Source organism: Schistocerca nitens, chromosome 4 (assembly GCF_023898315.1).
Source record: "Schistocerca nitens isolate TAMUIC-IGC-003100 chromosome 4, iqSchNite1.1, whole genome shotgun sequence".
Taxonomy (NCBI): Eukaryota; Metazoa; Arthropoda; class Insecta; order Orthoptera; family Acrididae; genus Schistocerca; species Schistocerca nitens.
The window spans coordinates 633,266,063-633,287,309 of NC_064617.1; the positions used below are offsets into that span (position 1 = coordinate 633,266,063).

General features: G+C 37.2%; 1 protein-coding gene across 1 annotated transcript in view; it reads left to right on the top strand.

Annotated features, from left to right (window-relative positions):
* The window catches only part of LOC126251652 (calmodulin-binding transcription activator 1), a 1,922,036-nt gene that overhangs the window by 1,853,676 nt on the left and 47,113 nt on the right, over window positions 1-21,247 (top strand). The window contains exons 28-29 of the mRNA XM_049952210.1: window positions 2,295-2,369; window positions 16,529-16,678. Of these exons, the coding sequence (XP_049808167.1) occupies window positions 2,295-2,369; window positions 16,529-16,678 (225 nt within the window). The remainder of the gene's footprint in view (window positions 1-2,294; window positions 2,370-16,528; window positions 16,679-21,247) is intronic.

Consider the following 21,247-nt stretch of genomic DNA (forward strand, 5'->3'; position numbering starts at 1 on the left):
CATTGTCTTGATACATGTATTTTTCTTGGATCAGTTTTTGTCATTTCCTTCAGCATAATTTATATTGCTAGCTCTTTCTTCTTATCATTTTACTTTTTGTGTGGCCATCATAATTGTTATTGCTTTTGCCTCTCCTATTATTCCTCTCTACTCACTTTTAAACACTTTATACTTCTAGTTTGATGCAACTGTCATAGTTCTTGAACCTTCTTGTGATGTTCTAATATTTCATTGGTAGTCTACTGTGCTCAAGTCTGCAGCTTTTCTTACTTTTGGAATGGTACTTTAAAATGATGTCTTTTAAAGCTTCATACTTCTCATTTACATTTCCAGCCTCTAGAGTTTTAGTCCAGAGAACCCTACTTAATTTCATTTGGATGACGTTCAAGATTTACTTTCTAATGATTCCCACTTTTTTCATTGCCTCCCAAAATTCTGATTTTAGTTCATTACTTCTGCAAAAGCATGCAAACCGTCAGATGTTTTTATTATGACTACCAGTGTTTCATAGCTACAACTCTTAATGGTGCTAATGATTTTGTGAATGATGTGTAATTCTGAGAAGTCGTGCTTATAGGTGTAGGTATTTCTGCCTCCATGTTAAACTGTAATGACAATTCTTAAAAAATCTTTCTTTCTTTTTTACTCTTTCCCTGTGATGATCAGTGTACACAGAACCTTCATAAGCAATCCTTCATTATCCAAGTAATTTGTCATTTTCATGAGCTGTAACCTCCAAAAGCAATCAGCACTGAAGCAGAGCACTGCAGCAGATGTGATTAAGATCTAGTAAAGCATTGTGTAGACAAATACATCCAGTAACATCAGTGACTAGTAAGAGAAGACTGCTGTTGTGTGGACACATATACAAAATAGATCATGACTGGGCAATTAAGAGGATCTGGAACTATAGCCAGAAACAGTGATATAGTCAGAAATCAAACATGTGGTTCACAGGCATAGGAGATTCAGAATGGAGAAAGATTCTGACAGAGGAAGAAGATGGGCACTAACTTGGCAATAGGAGAGCTAATAGACACTAAAAAGGAAAACAATTTAACACAGTCTGTGGGGGTTCAGTTTGAATGTGTATGTGTGTGTGTGTGTGTGTGTGTGTGTGTGTTTTGGTAGTTCATGAAGTAACTCACTTCAAAAGATTATGTATGTTCACCATTTTCCATAAAAAAGAAGAAAATGTTAATATCACTGAACCACTGCAGTGAAATTAATAAAGAGAAGCCATAGAAAAAATGTAACCTTAAGCCATAGCTGCAATGTAACATATTTCATGGAAGCTGACTGAACAGACTACATTTCTTTAATCTCTGCAGTATTCTTCAAAGATATCTTGTCACTGCTGCAATGCACTTACTGTATGTAAGATTATACCTAACTAATCCTTGATTGATTACTGGCATACATTTCAAACAAGGAATGTTGCGAATGTTGAACTTCTATACAGCCTGCATTACTCATTATCTTTGCTTCTTTATGGCGCAGAATGTGCAGAATAAACAAGCACGGGAAACAGCTAAATGTGAATGAAATGCTGAAGATGTATGCAGATACGAGTTATTTTGGTCATGAGATTTCTAGTTTAAGTTCAGTGACAGTGAATCCCTGTCCAAACATACTCAAAAGACTTGAAAAAGGTTGAAAATGTACAAACAAACTGCAAATATACAAAAAATGCAAATGTGTACTCTTGCAGCTCAGAAAGTAAGAACCAACTAAGCTGGGAATCTTGCAGACAAAATTTCTTGAAAAAGATGTTAATATCATTGGACTTTACAACTGAGAAGACTCTTGAAAGGTATTCAGAGGTTATCTAGTGCAGGACAAAGCTTAGATTATAATGATCAATTAACAGTAGAAAATTATTGGTATGAATTAACTTATACTTCTAGCAATTTACTACAAATTTGTTAACTGTCGAGGCTGCTCCATATTTACTTTTCTTTTTCAGGCAGAAAATGTATGAATAATGTAGCACAATGTTAAGCAATTTTGTACACAATTTCATACCAGTACACAACTGAAATTCATGAGCCTTCACTGTAGCATATATAGTAGTGAAAGAAGGAAGTTCACTATGTTTTGGTATTGTGTGACTTTTTTACTTGGTGAAGTTATTAATAAATGTTTACACAACTGTTATTTCCTACAACATGCTGAGACCAAGAGTGGTACAGAATTTTAAGTGACCAAATGTTACCTACAACTTCCCTAAAAGAACTGAATTACTCAACAATCAAAAACAATGGCTAAATTTCTTTACCTTTCATTTTGTGTAGGCGCACATATTCGCAGAGACGACAGCATCAAGCAGCTCGGAAAATTCAACAGTTCATGAGACAATCGAAAAACAAGTATGTATTATAATTTATGTATGAAAATTTCAAATTTTTTGTGAATATTTAATTAAGGTATGAAATCTACACACCAAGTGGTGGCAGGAGAACACACATATAAAAGGTATAAAAATTTGCAAGCTTTTGGAGCCAGTGGCTCCTTATTCGGGTAGTAGGGTTGGAGGGGAACAAAGGGGAGTGAAGGAAAGGGGCTGTTGCAGTTTAGGAAAAGGTTCTAAACTCTGCCCCTTTTTCTAAACCTCATCAGTCCTTTTCCTTGATCCCTCTTCTTTCCCCTTCAACCCTTGTGCCAAGACGAGGAGCCACTGGATCTGAAAGCCTGCAAATTTTAATACCTTTTATATGTGTGTTCGCATGCCACTGCATGGTGAGTAGACTTCTTAATTGAATATTACATTAAATTTTCAGAAATTGATTATTTTCATTGATATTATTAAGGTATTATGATTTTACTGAAATGAAATCTTATATTTTTATCCTTATTTAATGCTGTCATCAGCTTATGGGACATTAGTCCTCCAAATACGGTGAGTATAGCCCCCAGTTAATTTTTCAGAAGTTTATTTAATGTAGTTATTCTTTGTGTTGGTGCTCTACTGGAGTAGTTGCTATAACTAAAAATTCCATTTAGCTGTAATTTTTCCAAGTAGATTAAGCTTGCTGTGACATTCACAAAACCACTTACACGTATGTTTATCTACTTTCATGTGAGCACTTTTATATTATTTAAATATATTTATTACATCATATTGTTTTTTATTTTGATATTTGCATCACTGATACTTTATTTCTTTTTTATTTGTAAATTTGATTAGTGCCCAAAACAGTTTGTTTGGATTTAAAATGCATGCCATGACAGATACATTTTTATAGCTTTCAGTAACAGAAACACGAAATTTGAGAGGTGCCTCAATGACCCTCTGAAATCTGATAAAATACAAGAACTTTTTTTGATTACTCAAAGGTTCTGTTTTTTGTTGTGTGATGTTTCCACTGATTTCTGTGCATCACTGTAGCAAAATCTTGGTTTGAAAATGATAAATGACATATGTATAATCACCAAATAATCAGACTGGTACTGAGATTGAAAAAGAACAGATAAATCATGGAAGATAGGGAACAAACTGGGTTCAGTTTAAATGGAATCCATTTTAAACAAACTATTTCCTACACACTACAGAAAATAATTGCTCTCATATTTATGGCTATCTTTTCTCAATTAAAATATTTATTTATTTTGTAACAGAAGCTACATTACCGACTACCAATAACTATGCACAATATTTATACCATTATCACTGTGTATCAAATAAGATAAAGAACTTTCACTTCATCTTGGCCCAGTAATTACTGATCTCAATGCGTATACTGCTGCTTATATGGGGCCAACTCAATGTATGCAGCAAGGCACAGATTGCACTGGAGTAGCTTGGCTGTCATTTGTGATAATCTGCAGTCACACACTGTCAACCTTGCCGGAAATATTGCACTACTTTAGATTGCTTCCCCACCTTGTATCTCCTAATCAGGTTTGGAGAGAGACTTATAGATTGGCCACTATTTGGTATAACCAGGACGAAATACCTTACCTAATGTAAGCCACTCTGTAGGAGATTTAAATCTTTTATGCTGAATTGCTTCTATGAGGGTCTCTGTTGATCTGTTTTGTGCGATGGATGGTATCCCTACAGCAGGATGGGTACAGCTATCTCATGCACTGCAGTTACTTCTCAAAAATATCAGGGGAGGCAATATGAACAAGGCAATACATTTTATCTATTTGTATTTTTGATAATCAGCGTGCAGTGATGCAGCAGGTCTCATTATGTGCAACATCTGTTTGTTTGGCTTGGCTTGATCTGTATCAAACCAGACATGCATACTCAGCAGTAGAATAGCTTAGTGCCAGTGAAGGTGGAGGAAATATTTGTGGTCATGGTTCACATAGTGTACCGGACTGTATCTGGACAATTTTCCCTTGATTTTTGAACAGAATTTCTTGTAGGTGTGAGTTCATTGTAGACTTACCTCCAAGTATTTTGGTGTTATGATGTGTTCTAATGGTATTAATTCCTCCATAATTTATTGGCTGAGATGCTGCAGTGATAAGACACTGGATTCATATATGGGTGTACAGCAATTCTAATCCTGTCCAGCCATGCAGATTTCATTTTCTCATGATTTTCCCAAATTGCTTAAGGTGAATGCTGCAGTGGTTCCTTTGAAAGGTAATGCAGTTTCCTTCCCCAGTAGAAGCTTGCTCTTTGTCTGTAATAACACTGTTGTTGATGGGATGTTAAAGCCAAATCTTCCCTCCTTCCTGATATTTATGAGTGGTCTATGTGCTTCTCTACTTCTAAGTAGAAAAGAGTGAGGTTATATTGTACTGTGATATTGCCTCAACTGTTTCTCACAGTGGTAGACAGAAAATTTATTCATGATGTCTTTATAAGACCAAGGTGCTAAAGATGTTGACATTACCTTTTCCCCAAGCACAGACATTATGAAGCAGTGGGAATTTGATTGGGGTTAAAGGAACAAATAACAGCTAAAGACAGGTTCTGTGATTTAGGTATTATCTACATGGAATGCAGATGTTTGAATCAGCCTTGGCCATAGTGTTAGCTGATAATATCCACTTATATATCAGTTTCTTCTGAGATAATGTCAGCTATTCACATGGGTCTCAGTTGTTTGGTTAATATGTTTACATGTAGAATGTCCCCAGTTTGAAATCTGCAATGAAGTGATTTTTTTTAGTGGACTATGCAATGTGGCTGTGGCAAATTTTTATTTTTTTGCAACAGTTTTCAATTTTTATGTTAATTGTTTGATCCATTTAAAAATGGTTCAAATGGCTCTGAGCACTATGGAACTTAATTTCTAAGGTCATCAGTCCCCTACAACTTAGAACTAATTAAACCTAACTAACCTAAGGACATCACACACATCCATGCCCGAGGCAGGATTCGAACCTGCAACCATAGTGGTCGCGCGGTTCCAGACTGTAGCACCTAGAACCACTCGGTCACCCCGGCCGGCTTGACCCATCTATCAAGATCATAAAATGACAATTTAAATTAGATTTCTTTTATGGATATGCAGGCCTTTAGCTGTTGTGACCTAACAGTTAATTCACACCCATGGTTCTCCACTAATACTATATTTCTTACTGTTGATGTTAATTGTTTGATCATTGTACAGACACTACCTTATATTTGATTGATCAGATGTTTTTGTCACCAAGTTCTCTCAGTATGTCAAATCTGTTGGTCAGCAGAACAATTTCTCTTTATCTCTCCCTTTTGTCTTTGTTTGCATCCTTCTTTCCTTTCATATATACAGCAGCAGCTATTTTATTGAACACTTTGTGCAGCTTAATTAACATTTTTCTTTCAGTGCATTTGAATTATAGTAGAAAGTTTATAAGTTTTACAAACTGTACACCACTCCTTCACTTTCATGGTTTGTTTCCAGGAAAGAAGCCAAGTAAAATCTTAATTTTGGAGTGACATTTTGGTGAATTTCCCAATTGTAATCTTCCTGCTAAGTGACTGTGCGCTGTCAGATGCTGCTGTGTATCTATTTTGGGTTGTTCATTTCATGTGCTAGAATCACAACAGGCGTAGTATCCGTTAGCACTTGTAAGTTGGAATCCCTGGTCATGGGGGAGTGGCCGGACATCAAGTCACAGGGCCAGCAGTCTTGCCTGTCTGTTGCTGGCACTTTAAGCAGGGAACGCACCTTGTGAATGTTTGATAATATGTTGTCCCAAGAAGAGCTGAGATGGAAGCTACTGTCTCTGTTCATGAGATTTTTATCAACTTTTATTTTTATCAGTCCCTTGAGTATAGGATCCCTGAGAACCCTGGCATGAAATAGCACGTTTGTGTCTTCAGTGCTGAATGTTTGCTCCTCGAAGATTGAAGACTTTTCTTTCTAGCTGAAGCTGATGTGTCTTGTGTGTTCTACGCATCTCTGAGAAATGCATCATTTTTCTTTTGGTGTGTATATATATAAATCTACAGCTGTAATATTATTTCAGTTTACATGTAGCCCACGTGACACCTTTTACCACAGATTTCTTTGATGAATGCTACAGAATAATATTTCAGTTTACATGACGCCTTTTAACAAAGATTTCTTGCAGTAGCAAAACTTTATGTGGACTGAGTCAGCACTATCATGTACTTCCACATGTATCTCAGCTTACACTTCTCATTCTATTTTGACTGCTTTGTTCCTCACTTTTTTGTTTCAAGCCCAAAGGAGAACATGATGTCATAATATTCATAAAATTTATTTCATATTGAACACTTTTTGTGGTAGTATCATTATTATACACAAAGCTTTCACTGAATATATAGCTTTCACTGAGTATATAAAAGCAGTTGTCACTTTGAAACACCTGTTCTTAACTCACTGTTGACTTTGAAATTGGGAAGCAGGGAAACAAGGAGGGGGGGAGGGGGGGGGGGGCGGCACCTCTTCTTGACTGCCTAGCATTCTGGAAAGTGAGAAGAAGGAAATAGTAAAATGTTATATAACTAAAGAGTTATGTAATTGTTGGTAGAGGTAACCTTAAAATTAAACAGGAATGTACCTTACAAAAAACCATTCTTTGTTGTTGGAAAGTTTAAATATGCAGGGGAGTAAACAGCACTTCTTTTCAGAGACAAGTTTGTAACTTATTATTTGAGCTCTACCAAATTGTCTGGTAGTTTTGTCTATGCTACCCTTTTCTTAAGCTCCAATTTCAACCAGCCTACTTAATGTTATGGTCAGTGGCTCACTGAGTAACAGACAGACTAAGAATTCAGTGGTCTAGGTTTCAGTCTCCAGTTGGTATTAAGGCCTTTTCAGTCACTTATGGTTTCTTTCACTTGTGGCAATGGTTTGTTAATGTGAAAAATGCCAAGTTGTATCAGCAGGTCAACTTATTGTGACTGGGTGAAGCAGTTTAAAGGTCAAGGGAAAGCAAAGCCATACCATCTCAAATAGGACCATGCCTTATAAAGCACAATGATGTTCAAATCAATTTTTGGCTTGTGAACAACTTTACTTACTCAAGTGTGTTACCAGTCTTTCTCTCCCACCTGTCAGTGCAATGTCTCCATACTATTTGCAGGGGATGAATGTTTTCTCTGCTCTCCAGCTACCTGCCCAGCATTCTCTATTTGGATTGAGAATTTGATTTTATAACTGGACATTGACAAACTTCTGGTGTAGTACAGAATTCTTAGCATCTATTCTATCATATCATTGTCATTATTCTTCCTCAGATCCCTGCTGTTTCAGATATATGTTAGTCAGGTACAACCATTTTATATTATTAACATGTTAGTAAGATCCATTGTGGTGCCAGCATAGCCTGTGCATGCCAGTAGCAGCTACAACTGCCAATTGCCACTTGGAACCAGTGGCTTTCAACAATTTTAGAATTTTTTTTATGTATCATGTCCACTTATGTAGCTCAGCAGTCAGCATGTGTGACAATCGGAATTCAGTCTGGCATTTTTAGAGAATTTTATTTAGAGGCAGAAATGGAAGGAGTTCAACTCAGCCATGTGAGGTCAATTGAAGAGTTACCTGAATGAAAAAGTATTGGCTGCAAGGTTTGGAAAGATACAACAGGAGGGAGATTGATGTGATGACCCCATGGCCCTCCATACCAAAATTAAATGACACAATTGGCAGAGGATGTCACATTGGCCATTTGGCATTATGTGGTCCTTTTGGCCTGATTGCAGAATTTTGGAAAACTAAAAAATATAAAGATAGACATGGGAAGGGTGCAGACAGATATTTAAGGGATCAGCTTGATGCAATGGTCAATAGAAGAGTATATTTGGTGAGGGAATTATAGGATTTGTCATATTTCATCAGTTAATGGTATCAGTGGAATAGGAACAGTAGTAAAATTGCAACAGGGTGAAGGATTATCTTGATGACAGAACTGAATTTCTAGCCAACAAATATTATCATTATACAAGTAGAAATGCCAGCAACAAATATGGATGACAGTGAAATTGAGAAATGCATAATTCTCTTAATGAACTCATGCAATATGTCAAAAGGAATTGGAATGGTAATGTGGAGTGCAGCCGTTGATGATGATAGATCATAGAAAACAATGAGAGAGTTTAGTCTTCACAAGTGCAATGGGAGGGGAGAGAGTCTAGTAGAATTCTGAATTCTACTGTGGATGTGTGTCAGACATTGTGAATATACTTTTTCATAGACCAATGAAAGAAGTTTATGTAAGTGAAGCCATATATGGAAACTTGATGGAATAGCCTTAAAAGAGGTGTTAATACACTCAAGACATGAGACTAGGATTAAAAAAGCCAGAAAAGAGGCAGCTAAGGCTAACAGATGAAATACTGTAAAATAAAGAAACGACAAACAACATAAAAATGTTGAAAGCAACAGTAGCTTGGTCACTTAAATGTAAAAAAAAAACCAGAAATATAGATAAGTTGAAGAACAGTAGGTGGAGGATAGGTGTCATGATATTGATTTTAAATTGAAACAAAATAACATATATGTCACACACAGAGAAAGAAACTATCGCTTTAGGAGGTACAAAACAAGAAGTGCAGTTTTTAGAGAAGAAAAAGATAACTGGATAATGTAAAAAGAAAATAAGGTTAAAAGATGGAAACTGCACTTTGTGGATCTTTATAATTGCCACAAATTAAATCAATAGAAAATGAAGATACATTGGAAGAAGGTGATAGGAGCAATTTATTCCTTATATGTGTATTTCATTACAGTTTGCATAAATTCAGTAGGAACAAATGTCCAAGTATTGATGAAATACTGCCAGAACTCTTATGAAAATCGTGGCAAAGCTCGTAAATGAAAATAATGAAACTGGGGAAGTTTCATCAGATTTGGGATAGTGTAATTATTACACATCCAAAAAAGCAAGAATGGATATGTGCAAAAATTATATCACAATCAGCCTAATACCATATTCATCAGAAATGCACACAGGAATACTTTATTCAAAAACAAAAAGGAAAACTTTAAATAGATCTGGTTTTAGGACAATCAGAGGATCCACAAAGCAATTTTGCACTGCATCAGATAATGCAGAACCGATTCAGGAAAAACAAGATTACATATATAATATTTGTAAATTTAAAGAAGACTTTTAATAATGTGGAACAGAATAAAGCTTTTCCCATTCATGGGCAGTGGGGTATCAATTACAGAGGTAAAGAAAGGTAGATAGCTGTAAGGTGTGTACTAAAGAGGCTATCTGATGTAAGAGTTGCTTGTCACAAACAGAAAATGAGTATTACATGACTTCCTGATGACATAGCAGCAGTTGCTAAGAGTGAATGGGAAATGATCGGGTGCTTAATGAAATGGAATGAGAGCTAACTGATGGGAGGATGTCCTCATCAACAAAAAGAAAATCAAATTAATTTTATGCACAGTAGGTAGATTTGCCAGATGATATAATGTTCAATTTAGACAAGGCCTTCTTGAAGAAGGGGTGAATTTATACTGGTACTGGTCATGCTGCAGTTTTTGCAGCAGCAGAGTCTTTACACCAGTTCAGGTAGAACCTTCAGGTTGTTTTGGTTGAATAGGGTGCTTGGGAGTTGTAAACAGGCAATTTCTGTGGTCCAGGGATAGCATCACTTCCTCGAATCCAACTTATAGGATGACATATCTATTTCATTTTAGATTCTTTATGATATGTGAAAGATACTGATAATCTGTTTTCGCTTTGACAATTAGTCACTGTGGTCACTTATCCAAGTGAAACTGTGCAGCTTGTTGTTTCCAGAATGGAAGCTGTGGGTGAATTCTGCAGCTCTTTATGCTTTCTCCATAAGTTAGGATTCTGTCAGCAAATACTTCTTTAATAAAAGCCATTGTAGATTTAAAAACACATTTACATATTAATAATGCTATATGTATTAATAATGCTATACATATTAATAATGCTATACATATTAATAATACTATTAAGCTAAATATTTTATGAGCGGCATAAATTAAATGAAGTTTGTATGATCCAATCACTTGATCTACACAAACTTTGATATGAATTACACGCACACACACACACACACACACACACACATGTGCGCGGATTCAGAAGACCATGCAAAAAAGACTTAATAGCAACAACTGAACAGGGCAAAAGAGCTTTTTATAGAATGAAACAGCAGCTAAGATATGCACACATTAATCATGAACCATGAGATACATTCATGAAAATCAATATTTGGAGCACAGCTCAGAATGGATGCAAAACGTGGACAGTAGGGAAGACAGAAATGAAACAATTAGAAGCCTTCAAAATGTTGTTGTAAGTGACTGTTGAAACTCAGTTGGATTACTCAATTATGGAACGGATAGATACTGCAATAAGTCATTGAGAAAAAATGACAATAAAGGAAATAATCAATTAAAGAGTCATAAATGTTGGGGACGTGCTATAATAGGAGTTGTTACTGAAAGCTATTGTTTTGGTGTAGTATAAGATAAAAATCACAGTGGCTGGCTGAGATATGACCTATAAATCAGGCAGGTCATTGATGAAGTAGGGTACAACAGTTACACTGAAATGAAGGATATCTGGAAAATGAAAAAAGTAAAGAATTGCATCAAACTAACCATAGGGACAATAGTATCCCATTACTGTTTATTTATTTATTAATGATTCATTCTTCATCTCGTGGGGCTGCTGTGACATATGATAATGAAATATAGAAACCTATTATGATACATAAAGTAAAGGAAAAGCTACTACGGATAGCTGAATGATGTGAGACACATACAAACACTCAATACCATATTTACACTAGCTTTTGAGCTCTTGCTCTTTCTCTAGCAAAAGTACACACATTCACATTCACACACATAACCACACAGATACCCAAATGCTCACATCTGTGGCACGCTCATGCCTGTGGCAAGACTGACTATTGATCAGTGCTGTCTGATTGGCAACGATTGTTACTTTCAGACAAATGCTTGTTCCCAACAAGAATCATCTTAAGAGAACTGATGTACTATGCTATCACTGTAAGAGTCTTCATCTTCTTGTCTAGTTGAGGTTTGTGGAATAATGTCTCATATGGACTGGATAACATGCTTTTAGAATATAGATATTTGATCTGTTTGAACCAAGTTGGACAAAATATTGGCTCATCTGACATCAGGGAAAGAAAATATCCGAAATAATTTAAGTATGCCAGAGTGAACAATACTCTGATTATAAAGATAGATTCTGATTCAAATTATCAAAATGTCTGTCACTGAAAGCAAGCCTCCACTGACAGAAAACCTGGTGAACTATAACTTGTGATACATCTTTAAAATTCAGCAAACCATTATAGTACAAGTTCGTTAAGCTGGGGGGAGGGAAATCACCGTTTTTGGCTCCCTGTTAACCACTCTTGCATTCCGTATTACAAATGGCAAATAAGCCCAATGCTGTGTTGATAGTGAACTGTAAGTTGCAATAAATTTTCAAATTCAGCAAATCATTGACAGTACAAGATTGTTAAGCCAAAGGGAGGGGAATCGCCTCTTTTGTCTATCTATTAATCACTCTTACAGTCTGTGTTATAAATCACAAATAAGCCCAGTGCTGTGTACATGAGGTGTGGCCAATCTGAAAACTGTTCAACCCTCCCACTCCAGGACAGTTTCTCTTCAGAAATTACCCTAAACTGCCATCATCTATCACTTTACAGATGCAGAAACTAATACTGTTTCAAAAGACATGACTGTAATACTCTTAGTGTTTCTTAATAAGAAGATTAGTATCACCATACAATATCATAAAAGGAATTGAAAGCAGAAATTTATCTATGTGAGCCATTTATTATACAAAAATTTTCACAGAATTTTGTGCTTACAGAGAAAATCATACAAGAGTTTTATAGTTTCTTTGGATAATAGACAGACACAACATTAGGAGTTGGCAGACAGATTTATTTTTATTTGACTCTGTAGAATGGCATTGCATATTGTGAGAAATGATGAGTCAAAATGTTATGACCATTTCCTTAGCAGTGTATTGGTCCAACTTTGGAACACAATAAAGAAGCTATTTTCTAAGGCATGGTTTCAATAAGTCCATAGTAGGGATTCAGGTTTGTGAGAGCAGAGATGGTGCTTGATAGTGACACAGATATGTCCCGTTGGTTTCAGATAAAGTGAATTGGTAGCCAAGACATAAACGTGAGTTCACTATCATGCTCCACAAACCACTGTAGCACAATTCTGGCCATGAGACATGTACAGGTATCCTGCTGAACATGGCATCACGAATGGGTAGACATCAATTCTGAGGGTATGCAGGTGGTCCACAATAATATTTACATAATGCACAGCTATCATCATGCCTGCTGTTACTGCCATAGGTTGCATGGAAACCTAGGTGAATATCTCCCATTGCAGAACACTGATCTCTCCCCCACTGGACAGCATTTGTGGCGTGGTGCATGTTTGAGGCACCCATTTCCCCGATGATGGTATTTCCGCATATGACCACTGACTTGTTGGTGGAAAAAAAAAGTGATTCATCCAACCAGACATCATGTTTTCATCTTCTTGATGATTTTATGTCCACTGCATCACAATTGATGATGGTGAGTCATCATAAAAACATGTAGGGGTCATCTGCTGTAGAAAACCATGATTAACTGTGTGTACTGAACAGTCTGCTCCAAAGCACTTGTACTTGAACCAGCATTGTACTCAGCCATCAGATGTCCTGTAGATCACTATGTGTCCTGTTTTACAGAGTGGATGAGCCTGTGATTTCCACATTCTGTGTTGAAGCATGGACAACTTACATATTATCACCAGCTCATGGTTCCACCATCCATCAACTGCTTTCCGTAGATGCTTATGACAGTAGTGTGCAAACATCAGGCCAGCTTGCTATTTGAGATGCTATGAGGCTAGAACAATTTGCCATTTGTCGAAGTTGCTTATGTCAATGAATTTTCCCTATTTGCAGCCTGTGTCATGATTAGAATGAGCCCCCATTTGTCTCCTTCCTGCTTATATACTTTCCTTTCTGTATTACGTGCCTACATGCCATCAGGTGACATTCAGTCTCAAGATTATCAGTGGTCATAATGTTTGGCTCATTAGTTAAGATACATCAAAAATATTGTGCATTCACTTTTTTTTTTAAATAGCAATAATTTTGTTTAGCTTTTTTAATAAAATGTATTCCGTACATCTTTATGAACAGATTTATTTTATTAGGTAATCTTTTAACACTGTAATATTACTTTCCCAACAGACAGGCTTGTTGTTTCTTTGGAAAGTTACTGTCATGCGCACCATCCTGTAGATTTTGGGGATGGATAACAGACCATTTATTAACCTGAATATCAAGATCCTTTTTCAGGGACTGTCAGTTGTTATCTCGTATTTCCTCCATGTGTTGTGTATTGTTATCCATTCTGAACTATGAGAGAGAGAGAGAGAGAGAGAAATGTGAAGCACTCAGAAGACAAGGTCAGATGTCAATGTAACTCTGTACACAGACACACCATCAGTGCCCCTGTAAATGATTTGGAGTTGCCATTTGCTGTTACTGATAGAATGGCCACCAGAGTACATTAGTGTTGTTTTATGAAGTGTTGTTATCAGGCCTTGTAAAGGATATAAGGGACATGAACATTGTCATAATTTGAGTGATCACTGTGAAGGACACAGATATGCCATATACTCGCATGAGACAGAGCTATCAGCACATGGCATAGGTTGATGGGGGCCTGTCTCCATTTGACCAGAAAAATCATGCAATATGCAGATTTACCAAGCAGTCAGACGTGACAATGGCACAGTGGTGGACTACAATGGAATGTTTGAGCAAGCACACTCATCTTCAAAGTTGTGGTCAACCAAATCTGACCACCACAAGGGAATACCGCTATATTGTGCACCAATCATGTGATAACACTTTTACATCTGTTCCTGCCATTCGAGAAAAAGTAATGAACTCCCTGGAACATTTTGTGTCAACCTACACCATTGGTCAGAGACTATCAACAGTCAGACTAGAGAATTACGATTCCATGCATGGGCTGCCATTAACACCACACCTCAAACATCAGTACCTGGAGTGGTGACATGACTGGTAAGTGTTGTGTTCAGCAATGAATTACAGAACTGCATTACCCCAAATGACTCTCATTGTCAAGTGTGATGGAGACATGAAGAAAGGTTCCATTCTTCCAGAGTTTTGGAGAGACATAGCATGTTGGTATGGGGGGGGGGGGGGGGCATCAGGGATGACTTCAATCACAGCTGGTAGTGACAGGAAATTTGGATGGCACAACAGTAGATCATGGTCATCCTGCGTACTCGTATGTTATTTCTCATGTGGCAGTATTGTGGTGCAATTTTTCAACAGGATAGTGCTCGTTCACACATGTCTGTATGAACTGTCTGCATAATGTTGAGATAGTGGCCAGCAGGAACCCCAGATCTGACCCCGTTAGAGTGTGTGTGGGAACAGTGCAGACATCAGCTCTGTTCAGTGTCTGTAACAAGGATACCGAGGACTAGTTGCAACAATTATGGTTCTGACATCCTTCCAAATTAAATCAGTGCATGAAACCAGGTCACAGGGTTTGAAAGTTGATACTGATAAGTGCTCATACCTTGCCAAGTTATTTGCAAATTTGACTCAGTTTTGCTGTCACATACCCTCTCAACCTGTGAAGTTTCAATATGTTTCCTCTTCCCCTTCTTGGTGCTTAACATTTTTTGTCAGGCAGTGTAGAATGAGAAGAGAATTAGATTTTGAAAAAGATGTTTGAAAGATTGGAAAAGCAAAGAAAAGTAATTCTTTGTGGTGAAGAGAGAATTGTGGGTAGGATAAACCTCACTTTAATACATGATACTGAACCAATCATATCACTTTGAAAAATTTGGTTTTTGCATGCAGTACTTGGTTGGTTAATTTCACGTTGGAAATCTACTTTTGAAATAGTCCAGTGAATTGAGAAGTGAAGATAATATTGAAATGCATAGCTTTTCATGTAATATAATCATTAGGTATTTGATGAATAATAACACACAGCTTCTGTGCTATGCAAGTTCTGATTGTGGCCCACACAACAAAGTTAGAATGGTTGTGCAGGTGTTGTGCTGGGAGAACAAAGTTGCAGAAATACTTCTACAGATGTTTGTTTGTGAATGTTATTCCGTTTATACATTGCGTATCATTTAGTCTGTGAATCACTGGTAATCTATTGTTTAGTAAGACTTTTATATATTATATATTCTTGTTAATCATGCAGACAGTTCATACACACAGAATTCACTTTGTATGAAAATTTTGAAAGTACTAGTTCTTTATTTTTGCCACTGAAGAATTCTTGTATCAATGTAGGGGCTTCAGAAAGTAATTTAGTGCATCAAGACTTCCATATTGTCAGAAAAGAGCACATGTTCTGAGTTGCCTGCACACACAGTACTGGTGTAGCATGGATAACAGGTGCATTACAGCGTGAGAGTGAAATGGTGTGGCAACTGGAAACATACTCCAAAATTGAGGTACGTGGGACAGTACGATTCTTGTGGGCAAAATTTCTAAGTTAAACACAGGTTAGACATGAAATTCTGGTGGTATGTGGACCAAATGTAGTGTGGCATGCAGGTATAGTGAAATGGTGGCAATAAGTTTCTTCACTGCTGATGATTGGAAAAGAGAGCCATGAACATTGACAATAGACAATGGACAACAATGTCCAGGCAGTTAAGGAAGAACATCTGGTGGAGAGGGGGGAGGGGGGAAGATTTTCTAACGATGAGGATGCTTTCCAAATGCCTCCATGAACTAGGAGCAGATTTCTATTGTTGGGGATTGAATAGCTGGTGGAATATTACGACTGGTGGTAACAGAGGCTTTGGTGACTGTGTTAAAAAATAGTGTCATATATTGGTGTTACTTTGAGTATGGTACAGATTTCTGTCAGAGTTGTTTGGCCTGCTATGATAATGTATAACTTTTGTTGTGAAGTCCAGTAAGTTATGTGTTTAGATATTTTCAGTTTTATATGTCTTGCCATTTTTGCCACTGCTATTGACAATTTATGTCTTTTTCCGTGTCAAACTGACTGTGATTAATTGTGCTTTGTAACGTAACTGTGTAGATTGCAGAGAGAGCGAGCTTTGGCAGCCGAAAGAGAGAAGCTGGAGGGCCAGTCAGTGGATGCCCTCCAAAAGTTGCCCTGTCCCGGCAGTATGGGATGCTCCACCAACGTTCCAAATAGCAGTGGCCGTCCAGTGGCATCTAGCCCCAGGTATACTTCTTATTTTTATGCCTATACATGCATTTCATTTCATTCTGGTGTCTCCAAGGTTCAGGGATTCACACACATTTTGTGAAGTGCTCAGAGAAAATACAAACATTCTTGTCCCACTTTGTGAAAATATGTTTTCAGAAGGTAGAAATAAATATAACAGTGTCGTTGTTGTTTTCAGTCCAATGGCTGGTTTGATTGAGTTATCTGCACTGATCTATCACATGGAAGTTTTTTCATCTTTGCATAATTATTGTCACCAGCACTGACTTGAATCTGCTTACTGTAGTCAGTTGTCAAGGCTTCATCTTCCTTTATGATTTTTACCCCCACACTTCCCTCCAGTAGCAAATTTACTATTCCTTGGTGTGACGTGTCAACTTATCTCTTCTTTTAGTCAAGTTGTGCCATAAATTTCTTTCCGCCCAGTTCAATTCAGTACATCTTTATTAGTTATCTAATCTACCAAACTAATCTTCAGCATTCTTCTGTCACACACAAAGCACATCAAGAGCTATGATTTTCTTTTTGTCTGTACTGTACACATTTCACTTCCATGTAAGGCTACACTCCTGCAAAATACTCTCAGATAAAACTTTATAACAGTTGAATTTGTATTCAGTGTTAGCATTTTTCTCTTTTTGTGGAAAGGTTTTGTTAAAGCTGTCAGTCTGCATTTTATATACTCTTTAATTGTATTGTTGTCATCTATTACACTGCTTACAGACTGATGTTCGCTGCTTTCCTAAACTAATTCCCTCAACATCAACTGATGTAATTCGACTTCATTCTATTACTCTTATTTTGCTTTTCCTTATATTCAATTTTTAACTTGTTTTTAACACACTATCCACTTTATTCAATTGCTCTTTGAATTGTTCACCATCTCTGGCAGAATTATAATGTCGTTGGCAGATCCCAGTGTTTTTATTTCTTCTCCAAGGGTTGTAATTCTTTTTCAACATTTTTCCTTAGTTTCTTTCATTAATTACTCAATGTACAGATTGAATAATATGGATATAATTTACAACCTTCACCCCCTTCTCAAGTATTGCCTCCCTTTAAAGAATGTAGTAATATTTCAGTATAATTCTGTGTGTGGATTTCTTCCAAAATATGCTTATTAACAATTCCATTCTACTTTATAATTTCCTCATTCTTGTTGCAAAGAAAAATACATTGAAAGCTTAACGGAAACAGGTGTTATGTTAACTTGTTGTGAGAGCCTTCAGGTTTATTAATGGTATCTTCATCAGTACAGAGTATCCTCATTTTCAGTTTCCACTTTTTTGTATATTAATTTCCATGTCTACAATAGTTACAAACAGTCCTCTGCCATGTAAACTGTACCAACCATCAACAGTATTGCAACCTCAATAGCTGTAATCCCTTCCACACCAAAAAATCTCTCCCATACAGTTTAGCGAACTGTGGACAGTTCATCTGTAGTGATGACCAGTCCCTTGCTCAGAATGCTGAAAATCTTGCTGGGGTCTTCATGGACTGCTGCTAACCACTAAAATCCAGTCCTCAGACATACCGTATTTACTCGAATCTAAGCCGCACTTTTTTTTCTGGTTTTTGTAATACAAAAAACCACCTGCGGCTTAGGATCGAGTGCAAAGCAAACAGAAGTTCTGAAAAACGTTGGTGGGTGCCGCCACAGCTAACTTCTGCCGTTGATTATATGTAGCGCTACATAGGCATGCTTTTCAGGCACAAAGATAAATGCTGGCGCAAAAACCTCTGCATCAGTAAATAAATTTAAAAAAAAGTGGAAGACGTGCTTTTTTCTCTGCCCTGAGTTTCGACCACTGCATTTTCATACATTATCCAACGAAGTAAATACAAATTCCGTATTGTTCATCTTCGAATGTAGCAGCATTTCAATGTACTACGAAAATCCGACTGGCAAGACTGTTTGAGATGTTTGTCAAAATGGCCAATTCTACGTTCTGAATTTTTTCCTGCCTGTGAGAAAGGATGGTTGCTAATAGGAACTTTTATGAATTGTGAATCATATGCAGTATTCTCTTCACCATAAAAATAATACAAATATAAACATTTTGTCATGAATTCTTTCATGTTTGCTGCTATCTCATGTAAATCCTGTCTGCCTAATAAACTACGAAACTAGAGTGAGACAACAGCAAATGCAGAAGAATATACATATCATGTCATGTTTATATTCGTATTATTCTTACGCCTAATAGTGATACAGTCAGAAATGAAGCACGGCAGTTGACTAGATTTTTAAATCTAAGATGACTCTAATTTCTGTGCAGAATGTAATGTACTAAAGAGGCGTCTGCAAAGATTTTCAAATGGAGAAAAATTTTCGCTAAACTCTCGTACAGAACATCTTCTATCATACACAGTCTATTATTTGGTTCTTGTTGATCATTATCGCTAATGAGACCATTCCTCTCTTTTTTTTTTTTTTTTTTTATTGTAAGCGGCGGCAGCGTGCACAAAAACAAGCCACACCGCGAGCGGCGACATGTCATTAACACTCATTGTCAGTATGCGACGAACAATGCATGGCACAGTACAGTAATGCATTTTCAGCTTAGAGTGACGTAAACACCTATAACAAAGAGAACGGCACTTATCAGAGCAAAGAAAAATAAGCAATCAATCCAAACTAGACGAAGCACGTGAAAAAGGAAGGGTGCCCGTATAAATACGGATGGAGCGCCTGATGCACAGCAATGGCTACCTGGTAAAGCTTAACTGTTACTCTTACGACTTGAACCAAACTTCTGTAGATGCATTGTCATTCATTCGACCTAAATTGTGTCTCATATTACAATGGACCAACTTTGTTTCGATTTGGAGGTGGGGCCTAAAACTTTTCCCTCCCCTTGAATTTCGAGTATCAAATTTCAGGTGCGGCTTAGATTCGGGAACTTTTTTTTTCCTTGATTTCGAGTCTCATTCTTCGAGTGCGGCTTAGATTCGAGTAAATACGGTATTGAATGTGCCATATATACTCTTTCTACTAATATCCCAACCACTCCCACTTGCCATCTGAAGGCTGCACCCACACTTATTACCCAATACCACCCTGGACTGGAGCAGTTAAACCACATACTCCATTAGCCCTTCAACTGCCCTGCATGCCCTGGAATGAGGAATATCCTTATCTAAATCTTCCCCACATCACCCAAAGTGGTGTGCCAGTACCTACCCAGTCTGTAAAATATCGTGGTCCATCCTTATGCCATCCTTACACAGCACAGTCTATTACACTGTTTGTTGTCACAGACATATATTATGCCATTAGAGATATGATCTCCTGTGATGCAGTTATGCCATCTGGCAGCTCTATTGCAGCTTCTGCACATGCTCTTGATGTTGGTGTGACCACAAACAAGCTTTCAATCTGAACCCTCCCAAGCCCCAATCCAACAGCTCCCCATGCACTACTTAAATGCCTCACTTTAGTTCAGTTAATCTGCCCCAAAAATTCTCACTATTCCTGTCTTCAGCCTTGATGCCCCTTGTCTCCTCCCTGCCTGCCATTTGTTTTGTTGTGTACCAGTATACCATAAAAGACACTTCCTGCCTGCACCTGGGTGAGCTTGTTGGTGCCACATTCCTGTTCTGTTCTATTGCTGTCCTTCCATAGCCCTCTTGCATCCTTCTCCTTACCTGTGTCTCCCCCATCCCTCTGCCTTGCTCCTGAAGCACAAGTTCAATCTTGTTTATATGCCTGTACAGTTAGAGATTATCTTTAATCTTTTCATTGTTTTGTTTTCTAGAATTTGTGTGAAGTGATTTAGGGATACCAGAGAGAATCTTAATCAGTATTCCCACAGAGGGAGTCGAGTTGTGCTATAAGTTTAGATTAGATTATTACTTGTTCCATAGATCATGAATACAACACTTCATAATGTTGTGGAACGTGTGAGGTTAATAAAAGGTTTCTATACAAGATATTACATTACACAAAATATTACATGACACTCAATATTTTTCATCTAATGAGTAGAAGGAGTTGCCATTCAGAAATTCTTTTAATTTCCTTTTAAATGCTATATGGCTATCTGTCAGACTTTTGATGCTGTTAGGTAAGTGACCAAAGGCTTTTGTGGCAGCATAATTTACCCTTTTCTGTGCCAAAGTTAGATTTAACCTTGAGTAGTGAAGATCATCCTTTCTCCTAGTGTTGTAGCCAAGTACACTGCTATTACTTTTGAATTTGTTTGTATTGTTAATAACAAATTTCGTAAGTGAATATATATAGGGAAACATTCCACATGGGAAAAATATATCTAAAAACAAAGATGATGTGACTTACCGAACGAAAGCGCTGGCAGGTCGATAGACACACAAACAAACACAAACACACAAACAAAATTCAAGCTTTCGCAACAAACTGTTGCCTCATCAGGAAAGAGGGAAGGAGAGGGAAAGACGAAAGGATGTGGGTTTTAGGGGAGAGGGTAAGGATTCATTCCAATCCTGGGAGTGGAAAGACTTACCTTAGGGGGAAAAAAGGACGGGTATACACTCGCACACACACACATATCCATCCACACATATACAGACACAAGCAGACATCTC